We start from the raw sequence: 14,942 nt of genomic DNA on the forward strand, positions 1-14,942 counted from the left end.
TTATTAAAAATCTCTAGAGACAGATCCTTAGCAAAAATACTCATGATTTTTCCTGAGGAAGAAGCCGTAAGGCAAGGTTCCCCAACTCCAGTCCTCAAGGACCACCAACAGTGCATGTTTTCAGGGTCTCCTTAAGGCCCCGTCACACTAAGCAACATCGCTGGTAACGAACAACTTTTGTGAAGTTGCTAGCGATGTTGCTGTGTGTGACATCCAGCAACAACCTGGCACCTGCTGTGAGGTCGTTGGTTGTTGCTGAATGTCCTGGGGCATTTTTTAGTTGTTGCTCTCCCGCTGTGCAGCACAGATCGCTGTGTGTGACAGCGAGACAGCAACAACTAAATGTGCAGGCAGCAGGAGCCGGCTTCTGCGGAGGCTGGTATCCACAGTAAACATCGGGTAACCAAGAAGCCCTGTCCTTGGTTACCCGATATTTACCTTCGATACCAGCCTCCGCCGCTCTCACTTTCAGTGCCGGCTCCTGCTCTGTGCACATGTAGCTGCAGGACACATCGGGTTAATTAACCCGATGTGTGCTGTAGCTTGGAGAGCAGGGAGCCAGCGCTAAGCAGTGTGCGCTGCTCCCTGCTCTGTGCACATGTAGCTGCAGCACACATCGGGTAATTAACCCGATGTGTGCTGTAACTAGGAGAGCAGGGAGCCAGCGCTCAGTGTGCGCTGCTCCCTGCTCTCTGCACGTGTAGCTCCGTGCGGTGGTAACCAAGGTAAATATCGGGTTGGTTACCCGATATTTACCTTAGTTACCAAGCGCAGCATCTTCCATGCGGCGCTGGGGGCTGGTCACTGGTTGCTGGTGAGCTCACCAGCAACTCGTGTAGCCACGCTCCAGCGATCCCTGCCAGGTCAGGTTGCTGGTGGGATCGCTGGAGCGTCGCTAGTGTGACATCTCACCAGCAACCTCCTAGCAACTTACCAGCGATCCCTATCGTTGTTGGGATCGCTGGTAAGTTGCTTAGTGTGACTGGACCTTTAGTATTGCACAGGTGATAATTTAATCACCAGCACAGGTGATGATTCCAACACCCATGCAAATTAAGGGAATCCTGAAAACATGTGCTGTTGGTGGCCCTTGAGGGCTGGAGGTGGGGAACCCTACCATAAGGCTTTGAAACGTGTAGACAAATAAAATCATTCCTTCTACATGGATCCTCTTGTCTACGGCAGCGTGGTCTATTAACCCTTTTTTCTCCAAATTTGAACAAAACGTCCATCAGTAAATACAGAACCTATTAAGTATTGTACCTTTTTGGCTTCCCATAGCTGTTTGGGCAGTGGCTTAGAAACATTCAGCATGTTCTCGTCCGTCAAAGTATTTGGAAATGAAAAAACTACAAAAAGAAGGAGAAAAAAAAAAAAAAAAAAAAGTTTGTGAGCAATGAAAATGTCTAGTCTGTTCTTAATATATTTATTATGAACAATATCCAGTTCCAGAAGTAAATAAAGCACATACTTATGGAGCAGCAGAAGGATATTAAACAAGCAAAATAAAAAAAAATAAATAAATAAAAAAAAGGCACACAATACTACAGTCATAAAAGGCATCAGACAAAAATAACGTGAAAGAGGACAGGTTCCTTTTAAAAACAAAAAAGGTCTAAGAAATGAAAACAAACATTGATCTGGTTTCTTTAAACCCATGTATTTATTTGGTCTTCTATGGCTTCATTTACTGGCTTGTTTCAGAAAAGAAATGTGTCGCTGATACAGATTACTGCTGTCATTTTACACACTAGAAATGGAAGATGAGAAGGTCACACAACAAAAAGAATGACGCCACAGCCTTTACCTTCTACAAAGTTGTCTATTTCCCCGTCATGTAAACTTGCTGCAAAACAAAAGAGAAGATGCAAATATTAGTTACAAATACTAGTGACGCGTCTGATAACAGCAAAGATAGTCAATTGTCTGTACGTGTGCACACAGAGCATAGTGAAAAGTAATATCTCCTTAAAGGGAACCCATCAGGTCCCAGCCCGCAAACGGTTTGCTGAAGAAAATCAGACTAAGGACATGGATTACTGGAACTATGTCCGCAAGACTGATGAGACCAAAATGGTGGTGGAGTGTCATGGTTTGGAGCTGCATGAGTTCTACCAGCTGTGGGGAGCTACAGTTCATTGAGAGAACCAGGAACGCAAACATGTATTGTCATATACTGAAGCAGAGCATGATCCACTCTTTGGAAAGTCTCTTCAGAATCTTGGCCGGAGGACAGCATTCCAACATAGCCACCCAAAATACCCCTACAATACGACTACTGCCTTGTTAAAGAAACAAAGTAAAGGTGCTGGACTGGCCAAGCGTGTCTCCAGACCTAAAACCTATTGAGCATCTGTGGGGCATCCTCAAATGGAAGGTGGAGGAGCGCAAGGTCTCCAACATCCACAAGCACCGCAAGGTCGTCATGGAGGAGGATTGGCAGAGGAGTCCAGTGGCTTTTGTGAAGCTCCAATGAACTCCATGCCCAAGAGTTTGAAAATAATTGACACTTTGGGCACAATTTGGCCATTTTAACTTCGGGATATACACACTTTTCAGATGCAGCAATAAAGCCACATTCAGATGTCTGCTTCACTGACGTCTGATTGAGGCTTACATGGACGTAGAGTGGAGAGTGTACAGAGCACAGCAGCGTGATGATTACACTAAGTAACAAATTTGATTTTTTATTTTTGTCCTTTGGTACCAAAGGTGTTTTCCCAATCACTTATGACTAAAGTGAAAAGAAAATGGCAAAAATTCCCAAGAAAGTTTGTTTTTGTGGTCAGGACATTGATAATCTGAAATCTATGTTTTCTTGAACATTCGCAAAACGTGCAACGTTGTGTAGACCGCGAGAAGTGGTTTCCTTGTTTTTATTGCCTTTGGAACAGCCGGTACACCAATCAGCACTATCACAGGCGGGACTGGCCAAAGAGGACTGAGTTTTCTGTAGGAAAGAATAACGTGAAGTGGGAGCCATTGGTGGACCCACGGAAAGTGCTGATGCCACCCCTGCACATCAAGTGAGGCCTGTCAAGCGAGTTTGTCTCAGCTCTCGACAAATAATCAGCAGCCTTCAAGTACCTACAAAGATGCCTTTCCTAAGCTGTGTGAGGCAAAGGTAAAAGCTGGTATCTTCGTCTGACCACAAATCAAGCAGATTCTAGAGAATGAAGAATTCGTAAAGAAGCTGGACTAGAAAAGAGAAAGCGGCTTTGAGCTTCTTGTCTGCAGTGGTGCATGGCTTCCCGGGCAATCACAAGGATGAGAGATGTGCAACTGGTTCAGACTGATAAAGAGCTTTGGAAAAATGGGATGTAAAATGTCTCCAAAGTACATATCTTGGATGCTCATTCTGACAAATTCAAGGAAAACATGGGGCTTACTCAGAAGAGCAAGACGAGCGCTTTCATCAGAATATAAAGGACGTGGACGCTACCAAGGACAGTATAGCGAGAAGATGATGGGAGACTATATTTGGGGGTTGATTCATTAAAGTGATTTGCAGTATAATCATAAATCGTCAAAAGCTACTCACTTCTAATCCACTCTTGCTCGTCTTGGCCAATATTAAATGCATATACAATGTTTTTGTAACTGTATCAACAAAAAGAAATGAACATTTTCGATTTCCCTATGCAAATATTTAAAACTGAATATTTCATTGTCCTGGTCACAAAAGCAAAGTTTATAATTAGTTTTTCTTGACTATTTAGGCATGAGTAACTGGAATATAGCACTTAAAAGCTTGGAGACAAAAACTGCGTTACATAGTGTTAGATCCATTAGCAAAATTATACCCATTAAAATTATTTTTTATTAATAATTGATTAAAACCAAATAGGGCCCCAGACGAGCAGGCCCTATGGTGCACCATTAGGAGTGAGGCATTAACCTCCCGGACCCAGATGAGCGGGCCTTATGGGACCGGGCATATAGTACCCTATAGGTGGCATCTTGGGACAACTGGGATACGATTCTGCTCCCAGTTGCCTTGTTCTGATCCCCTGATAAACCCAAGCAACTAGTGGGGGGGAAACGCGTAGAGTGAAGGAAAGGTGTATCTACAATACCAGGCACAATATTTAATTGTTTGTCGTGAAGACTGGGAGAATTCTGGCATCTGACTACCGATATCCACTGTAGCCCAGGAGGACTACCAACAAACAGTAGGGAATCCTATTGACATCTGTGGTGATACTTTACTGCATGTTATAATTTACCAATCCTAATACCTATTACTGCGGGTTATCTATATACTTTGCGGAGTATTTATCGATATCAGAGATCCTCATTGATGTGACATATAGCTAATAAGAGGACTTATTCTTTCAGTTTATCAAAAAAGAAGGGGGTGTTGCTGACACTGGCCCCGAGATATCTGTGGAAGTCCTATTCTGGGCAGCATTACTATAATCGGTAGATTTATTTGCATCTGTACTGCTAGTCTCCCAAAATAATACAATATATCTTGTGTTGGGATTGGCATCTATGTGCTGATTTTATTGCACCTTGCACTTTTGGAGATTGGTGGTAGATTTATTACAAGGTAGATAGGAGCAGAGAGGGTGAGCCGTCGTGGAATGGGGGCACCACACAACTAGGGTGCTTAAAAGCCCCATTGTGAGGTAGGACCAAGAGAAGGGAAAGATATATCCCCTAGTGTCCAATTCTTGCATAATCTATCACACTCACCTCAGGCCCCTCTATATCATCTTCTAATACCTTCTACCAAGTGTGTACTCACACACTACACGCACATTGTGGGTTTACTCGTATGGTTGAAATATTTGGTTTTAAATCAATTATTAATAATTAATTTTAATGGGTATAATTTTGCTAATTGGTCTAACTCTTTGAAGTACCCTTGATATACTTTTGGTCTATTATTGTTACATAGTGTTACCAGACTGTTCAGAGTTTAGCAGTGTATTGTACTATTAATGTCAGGCTTTCAACCTGTTCTCACTGCCTGAAGAAGTCCCTGCCACAGCCCTGCGGTCACCACTTAGAGCAGGGCAAACTTCTTCAGGCAGTGACCAGCCATTAGAAGTACAATACCAGAGTGTCATTGTGTTCTCACCGCCGCTTCCCTGGTGTCCATACTGCCCCCATCATTGCTGTGGCCATAGTGCCCATAGAGGAGGGCACCGCAGCGGCCCCAACCTCCAGTCCCCTCTTTAAGTAGCAGTAACAGGGGAACACTAACTCGCAGCACAGCGCCGGTACCTGGCTCCCTCAGGAGCTGTGAAGCTGGGCGGCCCAAGGAGTGTGCACTTCACAGCTGAGGCAGCCACAGTTTAAGAGATACAGTTGGGCACTGACTGCAATCTCCTATAGCCGGTGGCAGAATGGCAGTCCCTAGTTGCTGCAGAAATAAATAAAAAACCTACAGTAAATTTTATTTTTCTTTTAAAAATAAAGAATTATTATTATGAAAATAATTATGGTATTTTCCCTTTGAGGAGGCTGTATATTGTTGTGCACATATAAACTAGTGGCACTGGCAGGAAATGCTTTCTTGATGCCCAAGGCAAAGGTTGCAAAATGCAGCATGCTCCACCACCTTTTCTAAAGTTTAGCATCCTTTCTGTCCGATAGACAAACTTTAACCTAATTCAGCCTTGGTCCCTCTTCCCATTAAATCCCTTACATTTCTCATGTCACCCTCACACAAAACCGGAGATCTGGAGTTCTCCTCGGTTGTGCAAAGTACTATAAAAGGAACCAGTTATTATTATTTATTATTATAGCGCCATTTATTCCATGGCGCTTTACAAGTGAGAGAGGGTATACGTACAACAATCATTAACAGTACAAAACAGACTGGTATAGGAGGAGAGAGGACCCTGCCCGCGAGGGCTCACAGTCTACAGTTATGTTGTATAATGCCGCTCTGTGGACAACGTGGTATAGAGCAGAACGATAGAAAGGACTGGGAAAGATTCAGTCTAGTTTGTAATATGTTCATCAAAATCCCTTGTGGTTGTACGCGCAAGAGGCCCAGTGGGTGCCCGCGCAAGAGGCCCAGTGGGTGCCCGCGCAAGAGGCCCAGTGGGTGCCCGCGCAAGAGGCCCAGTGGGTGCCCGCGCAAGAGGCCCAGTGGGTGCCCGCGCAAGAGGCCCAGTGGGTGCCCGCGCAAGAGGCCCAGTGGGTGCCCGCGCAAGAGGCCCAGTGGGTGCCCGCGCAAGAGGCCCAGTGGGTGCCCGCGCAAGAGGCCCAGTGGGTGCCCGCGCAAGAGGCCCAGTGGGTGCCCGCGCAAGAGGCCCAGTGGGTGCCCGCGCAAGAGGCCCAGTGGGTGCCCGCGCAAGAGGCCCAGTGGGTGCCCGCGCAAGAGGGCCCGCCCAGTGGGTGCCCGCGCAAGAGGCCCAGTGGGTGCCCGCGCAAGAGGCCCAGTGGGTGCCCGCGCAAGAGGCCCAGTGGGTGCCCGCGCAAGAGGCCCAGTGGGTGCCCGCGCAAGAGGCCCAGTGGGTGCCCGCGCAGGAGGCCCAGTGGGTGCCCGCGCAGGAGGCCCAGTGGGTGCCCGCGCAGGAGGCCCAGTGGGTGCCCGCGCAGGAGGCCCAGTGGGTGCCCGCACAGGAGGCCCAGTGGGTGGTCCTAGTCTGACTTACTGTCATCTCTGTAGAAAAAAAAAAAAAGGAGTGTAAAAGAACTCCCCACATTCAACATAAGCGCTTGGTGGAACCAGTGTCTGCTGCTGTCCAGCAGAATAGAAGAATAAAGGGAAGGAAAATCTGGTACATACACATATATGAATCCTTTAAGATAAAAGGATTAAATTTCAATTAATGTGAATGGTTTTACATTTTCATTCACTTTTACCTTAGTTACCTCTGCACTGTCAAATAGGGAAGACTGTCAATCACTGAGTAGGACCGCCCACCGGACTGCTACATGCAAACTCCAGGGATTTCAATAAAACACACATACTGAATCTTTCACAAAAACCCCTATAGTACATCATTCCGCACAGTCTCATCTCTATACCAGTTAGTGAAACTTTACACACCACAATGTATATGAATGTGATCGGCTCCTGCTCTACAACACCCGGCAGGCAGATCAGATACCAATTTCAACCTGACAGGTTCCCCTTAAAAGAAGGATTTGTTTTCTATTCATTTCACCCCCATCAATGGCAGCTACCTACATCATGGCCTGCTCTCTGGTTCATTAAGACAGCCTGGTCTTCTTGGAGTGAGTCTTGCATATCCTACAGTAATATTACAGTTATAGCATATATATATTTTATTATAGTGTCAAGGTGCACATACACCTGCCTAGAAATCATGTAAGGAGATCAGGTTGTTTACTTCCGCCTCAAGGGTGGAGGTGCTAAAAGTATTCATGACCTTTTATTACTAAGTGTCCTTGCTGTAAGAATCATCTCTCCACAATCACATGCACTGAAACCTGACCTCCGAGCAATGAGAGGGCTTGTGTTATCACAGGGCTCCGACATCATTAGGGTATGGAGTTCATGACCGGTGTGTAACTACCTACATAACCAAGGTGTGGAATCCTGGAAGTCATGGGGCGCACATATTTATGCTTATTACGGAGATCACTTTAGTATAATGTCGCCTTTACAAGTCACAAAGCAGCCATTAAATGACCGCCCGCTGATTGTTTAATGACCTGTATAGACCGGGCCGACTGCAAGTTATGTGCACAGAATAATCGTTCCCATGATATTAATGAGCACAGAACGATCACTTTAACGGTAGCACATCCCCTGATTATAAGGGACAATGTACTGCAGAGAATGAGGAATTAAAGGGAACCCGCCATCAGATTCATGCTGCAAGGATCAGACACCACTGCAGACAAGTAGATTATACCCGCATAGATACAACAGAATTATAGGGGGTTTCCCCAGAACAAAGCTTATTTTAAAGTACATTTTAAATCAATAGGTCTTTTGGAAGGGGTTTTAAAAATATACGTTATTATTATTACTAATAGTGCTGAGATAATCTTATATATATGTGTCCCTGCTGTGTACTGTGTAATGGCAGTGCCTGACTGTACAGGGACATGGTCTGATCATACCGCATCTCCTGTACCAGGGAGGATGTAAAAAAGTATAAAAACACATTACAACATGGAATCATAGATTATTCTTTTTGTGAGGTAAAACATTTCACTTCCTGGTTTTTTTTTTTAAATGTTTTACATCAAAGAAAGTAGTATTTGTTATCCCGTGCTGTAGTATCTGTATTCTTCTTCTGAGATATGGTATGATCAGACCATGTCTCTGTATGGTCAGACACAGCCATTACACAGTACACAGCAGGGACACATATATAAGATTCTCAGCACAGGAACATTTTATTTATTTATTATTCTTTTTTTAAAAAAAAAAACCAACCAATTGTGGAACTACGCTTTAATCAATAGATCTTGGAATCCTAATTAGCTTTGTGGGAAAATCATGCGGGGACAATGCCTCAACCATTTAGTCAATTGGGGTTCCTAGCAGCTAAAATCCCACCCTGCTCTCCATGATTGACAGGTCTCTCTGTACACACCTAGGGAAGACCTGTCAGCCAACTGGAGTGGGACAGAAGGGATTATGGGTCTAGTAAGCTAAGACAGTCCGTGGCTGTTATTTCATAGTATGGTTAGCATTCATGGCTGTAATAAGGCAGTGCCTCCGTGCTGCCGGTTATTTAAGCAGCATAACTCTGATGACCGTTTCCCTCTAAGCAAGCTTAAATATCAACCGCTCCAGACAAATAAGTTTTTCTATTTTTTGATGACCATAAATTGTTAACGAACATTACTACAAAAGGATGTTTTTTGATTTGCAGAATGTGAATTGGCTCTAATACTCAAAATCAAATAGATGTGACTGGGATTGCTGTACCCTTATATTAGGGAATGTGATAAGGGAATACCAGACCATTCTGACACCTTACCTCCAGGGTTAAAGTCCGTTTCACACATCCGGCACGCATGCAGTACAATACATTCATTGTGGAAGCGCGACACCATGCGGACAAATGCGGTTGTGCATGAAGCACACAACCGCATGGTGCCGCGCTGCCACTGTAAATGAAAGTGCTGTACGGCATGCGTGCTGGATCCGGCAAAATACCGGATGTGTGAAACGGGCCTAAAGCCAGTTCCAATATCAAAATTGTTTTTTGCTACTTTGATATTGATAATCCATAGGACATGGGGATTAATATCAGGTTAGCGAGGGTCTGATACCCAGTGCCTCCGGCAGTAGTGAATGGATGTAGACCGTACTGAGGGGAGGAGTACAGCCCTGTACATTACACTCCGCTCCCAAACACTTGATTACTGGAGGACATTGGGTATGGGTGGTCTGTTCATATACACAGGCTCCGTATAGGCAGAACATTGCCCTGCAGTCTAGTGGTGCTAAGTTGTAATCTAATCAAGGACAAGATTTTATTTTCTCATTTGAGTGGGCGTGGGCTCGGGCTCAGGCGTGGGCTCGGGCGTAGGCTCCCCCCCCCCCCCCAACACCTTCAGAAGGTAATTAACGTTCTATTAAATAATTCCTAATACATATACAGGGAGAGAGACCTTATAAAAGGGATTGCTGGAAGTGTGGCATGCTCTGTACAGTGCAGCAGACTATGCTGGTGCTATACAAGCCAGAAATAGGAATACATTTGGGTTCCTATACAAGTTATTGAAGTATGGCCCTGTGTGTGAGTGATCTAGCCTATGTGCAGCACTCATCACTGCCAAAGTGAATCCGACTGTGCAGATTGTAACAGCAAAGCAAGAAAAACAAACCCGTCTCCCTGTAATACCCTCAATGAACACTAGAGGGAGATCCTCAGATTCAGAGGAATCCATTTCTCATTCAGGAGGAAGGACGGTCATTATTACAGGGCAGCAGCTTATTATAGGTGATCTCCACCAGTGGTGACTACAGAGATGGCTAGTAATCTGCCACAGAGGCAAAATGGATCTGTGACTGTTGTATCCCCATGTAACAGAGCGGTCTACATGATCTGATGAAATCCAAAGGGTGGCACGGTGGCTCAGTGGTTAGCACTGCAGTCTTGCAGCGCTGGGGTCCTGGGTTCAAATCCCTCCAAGGACAACATTTGCAAGGAGTTTGTATGTTCTCCCCGTGTTTGCGTGGGTTCCCTCCCACACTCCAAAAAACCCCAAAAACATACTCACATGGAACCTAGATTGTGAGCCCCAATGGTGACAATGTTGCCAATGTATGTAAAGCGCTGTGGAATTAACAGTAATTAGCGCTATATAAATGAATAAATATATTATATTATTAATCCCAGGACTTTATGGCCATGAATAGAATTCTGCCTGAAACAAGTGTGTTTGATCCTGACATGATGATTCCTGCTGTAAGTGTAATGCATAATGAGCTGGGCTCAGTCACATGTAACGGTGAAGGAATGGTACGAGGATGGTGGGCCATTCGAGGCAGGTTATTATATCAAGCATGTTAGGTCCAGAAAAGAATAAGATGCACATAAAAGTGTAACCGTTGTTTTCATTTTATTAATTCAATAATACACAAGAAAATAAGAACTTTGTTAATAATCTTCACAATTCTCAAGATGACAGTTGGTGCTTTTAAAATTCTATGGTGTGGGAGGGAGGAGCTGCAGGATCCATGGAACTTTATGAGCACCAACTGCCATCTCAGTAATGGGAATATCTGTATTCACTGGAGACATTTCATCTCTGGAATTGAGAATTTTGAGAATGAAAGATCAGTCCTGGAGGAGAAAAGAAGTGGATTTCCGTAAATCGCTATAAAGCTTCTTATCTACATGTGTACAATTAACTAAGGCTGCTTTCACACATCCGGTTTTAGCAGTGCGGCTAAATCCGGCTCTAAAACCTATGCAATGGATGCAGCGAAAAAAACGCATCCTTTGCATAAGTTTTTACATGCGGCCCGTCCAGTTTTTGCCGATTGCGGCACGCTGCTGAGCATGCGCAGTGCAAAAAACTGCATGTGGCGGCCGGATGCGTTTTTTTGCCACATCGCGCTGCATTTGGCGTCCATAGGCATGCATTGGAAAAAATGCCGCATCGGCCGGATGCGGCGCGATGCATTTTTTTTTTTGCCGGACAAAAAAACGTGCCAGGCAACGTTCTATCCGGCCGCCGCATGGGCTAAATATGCCGCATCTGGCAAAAACCGGACCGAACGCAAGGCCATGCGGCACAATATGGTGCTAATGAAAGTCTATGCGGAAAAACCGCAACCGGCGGCAAAAAAAAAACGGTTGCGTTTTTTTCTGCAAAGAGTCGGATTGTGCCGCACAGGAAAAACCGGATGTGTGAAAGCAGCCTTATAGGAGGGACAAAACTAAAAACACAGAGACTGTTACTCTTTAATTGAGGTCTGCTATAAAGAGCGCACCACAGTGTACATGGAGTCAGACCAGTGCAGGCGCCGCGTACTGAAGAACTACAACACTGGGCCCCATTCATCAGAACAGTCATTATAAAAGATGGATATCCCATAGAGGAGGCGGGAACAGAACATGATCGATAGTCTGTGTGTCATCTATCCGCTGCAGTTTTTTCACCTCATGGGAGGGATTGTCCGTAATTTTTAAGAAAGTAATGCAACAGACTTTTTTTTAAAATATAAAATATGGAAACTCCAGCAAAAACATTACTTAATCTCCCTCTGTTACATTTTGGTGGTCCTCACCAGCCCTGCAGCAATGACGTCACAGCAGTGACACCTGCATGTATGGCATAAGACCGCTAAGGTCACAGATGTGCTGCCATCGCGACAGGAGTGCTGGGGAACACCGGAGCCACGAGGCTGGAGACCGGAAGACTGCATTGGTAAAGAATGGATCTTTTATTATTTTTTTAATAATTCCCATCACTTTCCCGTTACAGTGGATGCCCCATTAATAGCCTGCTTTGCAAATTCTACCAAAAATGCTGATCACCATAATATAATGCAGCATGGGGAGAATGGCGAAACCCAACAGAACCGAAAATCAGATCCATTGTCCTGTATTGGCGTCCGTTATATGTGGGATCTGGCACTGCAGTCACTTCTGCATTTTGTTCTTATATCCTAGCACAGAGGAAATACCCCCCCAGGTGTGAACCTGCCCAAAGTCACAGGTATTACTGCAAATATAGAAAGCCATTGTTATTTACTCAATTGTAATCACAAAGTAACAAGTTGTACAATGCACAAGACATCACACAGCGCCGGATCATGCCTGCGAGGAGGGGAACAATCCTGTCCTCCAGTTTGTGATTTCACCATTCAGGGTAGACAACTGGGAAAGAAAATATCAAACCAATAAAAGGGAGGCCGTCCTGTTTTAGGGTATGTGAAAACGCACCTTGTGGCAGAAACACACAACAAAAAATGCATGTTTGTTTGGTGCATTTTTTGTGAAATCAATGCCTGTAAGTGCTAAAGCAAAACAATCAAAAAAAAAAAAAAAACCCCGCAACAATTTTCTTCTGCACCCAAAGCCAAGGAAAAAAAAAAAAAAGTAACATGCACACAGCACTTCAGAGTTCTCGTTGACTGCAGGCACAAGGATACGAATAGATTTGGGCCGCTGCTCCTGTTGATTGTCTGCAGTAATGACATGTCTACAGTAAAGGCCACGTCCCACTAAGAGACATCGCTAGCGACGTCGCTGGTGAGTCACGGATTTTGTGACACAACAGTGATATTGCTAGCGATGTTGCTGTGTGTGACATCCAGCAACAACCTGGCCCCTGCTGTGAGGTCGCTGGTTGTTGCTGAATGTCCTGGACCATTTTTTGGTCGTTGCTCTCCCGCTGTGAAGCACACATCGCTGTGTGTGACAGCGACAGAGCAACAACTGAATGTGCAGTGAGCAGGGAGCCGGCTTCTGCGGACGCTGGTAACCAAGGTACACATCGGGTAACCAAGCAAAGCGCTTTGCTTGGTTACCCGATAGTTACCTTAGTTACCAGTATCTGCAGCTTCTAGAAGCCGGCTCCCTGCTCCCTGCACACGTAGCCAAGGTACACATCAGGTATCTATAAGCAAAGCGCTTTGCTTCGAAATCCGATGTGTACCATGGTTACGAAGCACAGCGTCTGCTACACGGGTCGCTGGTGGCTGATCTCTGATCGCTGTGGAGATCTGCCTGATTGACAGCTCACCAGCGACCATGTAGCGACGCTCCAGCAATTCCTGCCAGGTCAGATCGCTGGAGCGTCGCTTAAGGCCCCGTCACACTAAGCAACATCGCTAGCAACATCGCTGGTAACGAACAACTTTTGTGACGTTGCTAGCGATGTTGCTGTGTGTGACATCCAGCAACAACCTGGCCCCTGCTGTGAGGTCGTTGGTTGTTGCTGAATGTCCTGGGCCATTTTTTAGTTGTTGCTGTCCCGCTGTGAAGCACAGATCGCTGTGTGTGACAGCGAGACAGCAACAACTAATGTGCAGTGAGCAGGGAGCCGGCTTCTGCTGAGGCTGGTAACTAATGTAAACATCGGGTAACCAAGAAGCCCTGTCCTTGGTTACCCGATATTTACCTTTGATACCAGCCTCCTCCGCTCTCACTGCCTGTGCTGCCGGCTCCAGCTCTGTGCACATGTAGCTGCAGCACACATCAGGCAATTAACCCGATGTGTGCTGTAACTAGGAGAGCAGGGAGCCAGCGCTAAGCATTGTGCGCTGCTCCCTGCTCTGTGCACATTTAGCTGCAGCACACATCGGGTTAATTAACCTGATGTGTGCTGTAACTAGGAGACTGGGGGCTGGTCACTGGTTGCTGGTGAGCTCACCAGCAACTCGTGTAGCCACGCTCCAGCGATCCCTGCCAGGTCAGGTTGCTGGTGGGATCGCTGGAGCGTCGCAGTGTGACAGCTCACCAGCAACCTCCTAGCAACTTACCAGCGATCCCTATCGTTGTTGGGATCGCTGGTAAGTTGCTTAGTGTGACTGGACCTTTAGTGTGACGGTACCTTAAGGCTGGTGCCACACAAACATATGGCATCCAATCTGAGAGCATCGGATGTGATATGCTAATGACTCTCGGCTCCTGCTCTGCTGTGCGCGTGAGACGAGTGTCATGCAACTGTGATCCGATCCTGCAATCGGGTCACAGCTGCGGAGGAGAGGGAGAGTGATCTGTCCATGTCCTCCATTGTCAGCTGAAGTGATTATCTCACTGCCCTCTCTTCTTAGTGCACTCCAATGTTTCATTTGCACTTAGCTCCACTATAAAGGCAGATGCCTGGAGGAAGATAATCATATCTAAAAGGAATAGCTCCAGCACTCTAAGGCTATGTTCACACTGGGCATCTTTTACTGCATTTTTAGTGCATTTTTGAGGTCACAAAGATGCACTTAAATACATGCATTTCCTTCTCCCAGCAAAGTCTATGAGATTTCTATTTTGCCATCTACACTGGGCATCTTTAGCTGCATCTTGGCTGCGTTTAAGATACAGCTTGTCAATACTTTTTGCGTTTTTGCAAATATTTTTCAGCCCTTCCCGTCAGATTTGACTTAACAAAAAAAACAAAAAAACGCAAAGTGCAGTAAAACCATGGAAAAAAACACATGCGTTTTTGCTGCAGGTGCGTTTTTGGGGCCAAAAATGCTGCACCTTTGTGGTTAAGAAAAGATGCAGTGTGTGAACATAGCCAAAAAGGCAATTACACGAAAAGGGTCAAATGTTTTTATTCGATTTTCTGAAACAAAAAAAAAAAATCGTGCACAACAACCTGAGTGCTGGAACTACTCCTTTTAGATAGGATTACCGTATTTTTCGGACCATAAGACGCACTTTTTTTCCTCCAAATTTGGGATGAAAGTGTGGGGTGCGTCTTATGGTCTGAATGTCAAAACGGGGTACCTGCGGGGAAGGGAGCTGTGGGGAGGGAGCGGCTGTGGAGTGGGATCACAGGAGGCAGGGAGGGTCGCTGCTGCAGGAAGCTGGCGA

General features: G+C 45.5%; 1 protein-coding gene across 3 annotated transcripts in view; it reads right to left on the minus strand.

Moving 5' to 3' along the window:
- CRTC3 (CREB regulated transcription coactivator 3) overlaps positions 1-14,942 on the minus strand; it is a 191,417-nt gene that overhangs the window by 39,172 nt on the left and 137,303 nt on the right. For all 3 annotated transcript variants that reach the window (XM_075345866.1, XM_075345865.1, XM_075345863.1), the window contains 2 exons: positions 1,808-1,846; positions 1,264-1,349 (listed from right to left, as the gene is read on the minus strand). In XM_075345866.1, coding sequence (XP_075201981.1) covers positions 1,264-1,349; positions 1,808-1,846 — 125 coding nt within the window. The remainder of the gene's footprint in view (positions 1-1,263; positions 1,350-1,807; positions 1,847-14,942) is intronic.

This window comes from Anomaloglossus baeobatrachus, chromosome 4, assembly GCF_048569485.1.
Source record: "Anomaloglossus baeobatrachus isolate aAnoBae1 chromosome 4, aAnoBae1.hap1, whole genome shotgun sequence".
NCBI lineage: Eukaryota > Metazoa > Chordata > Amphibia > Anura > Aromobatidae > Anomaloglossus > Anomaloglossus baeobatrachus.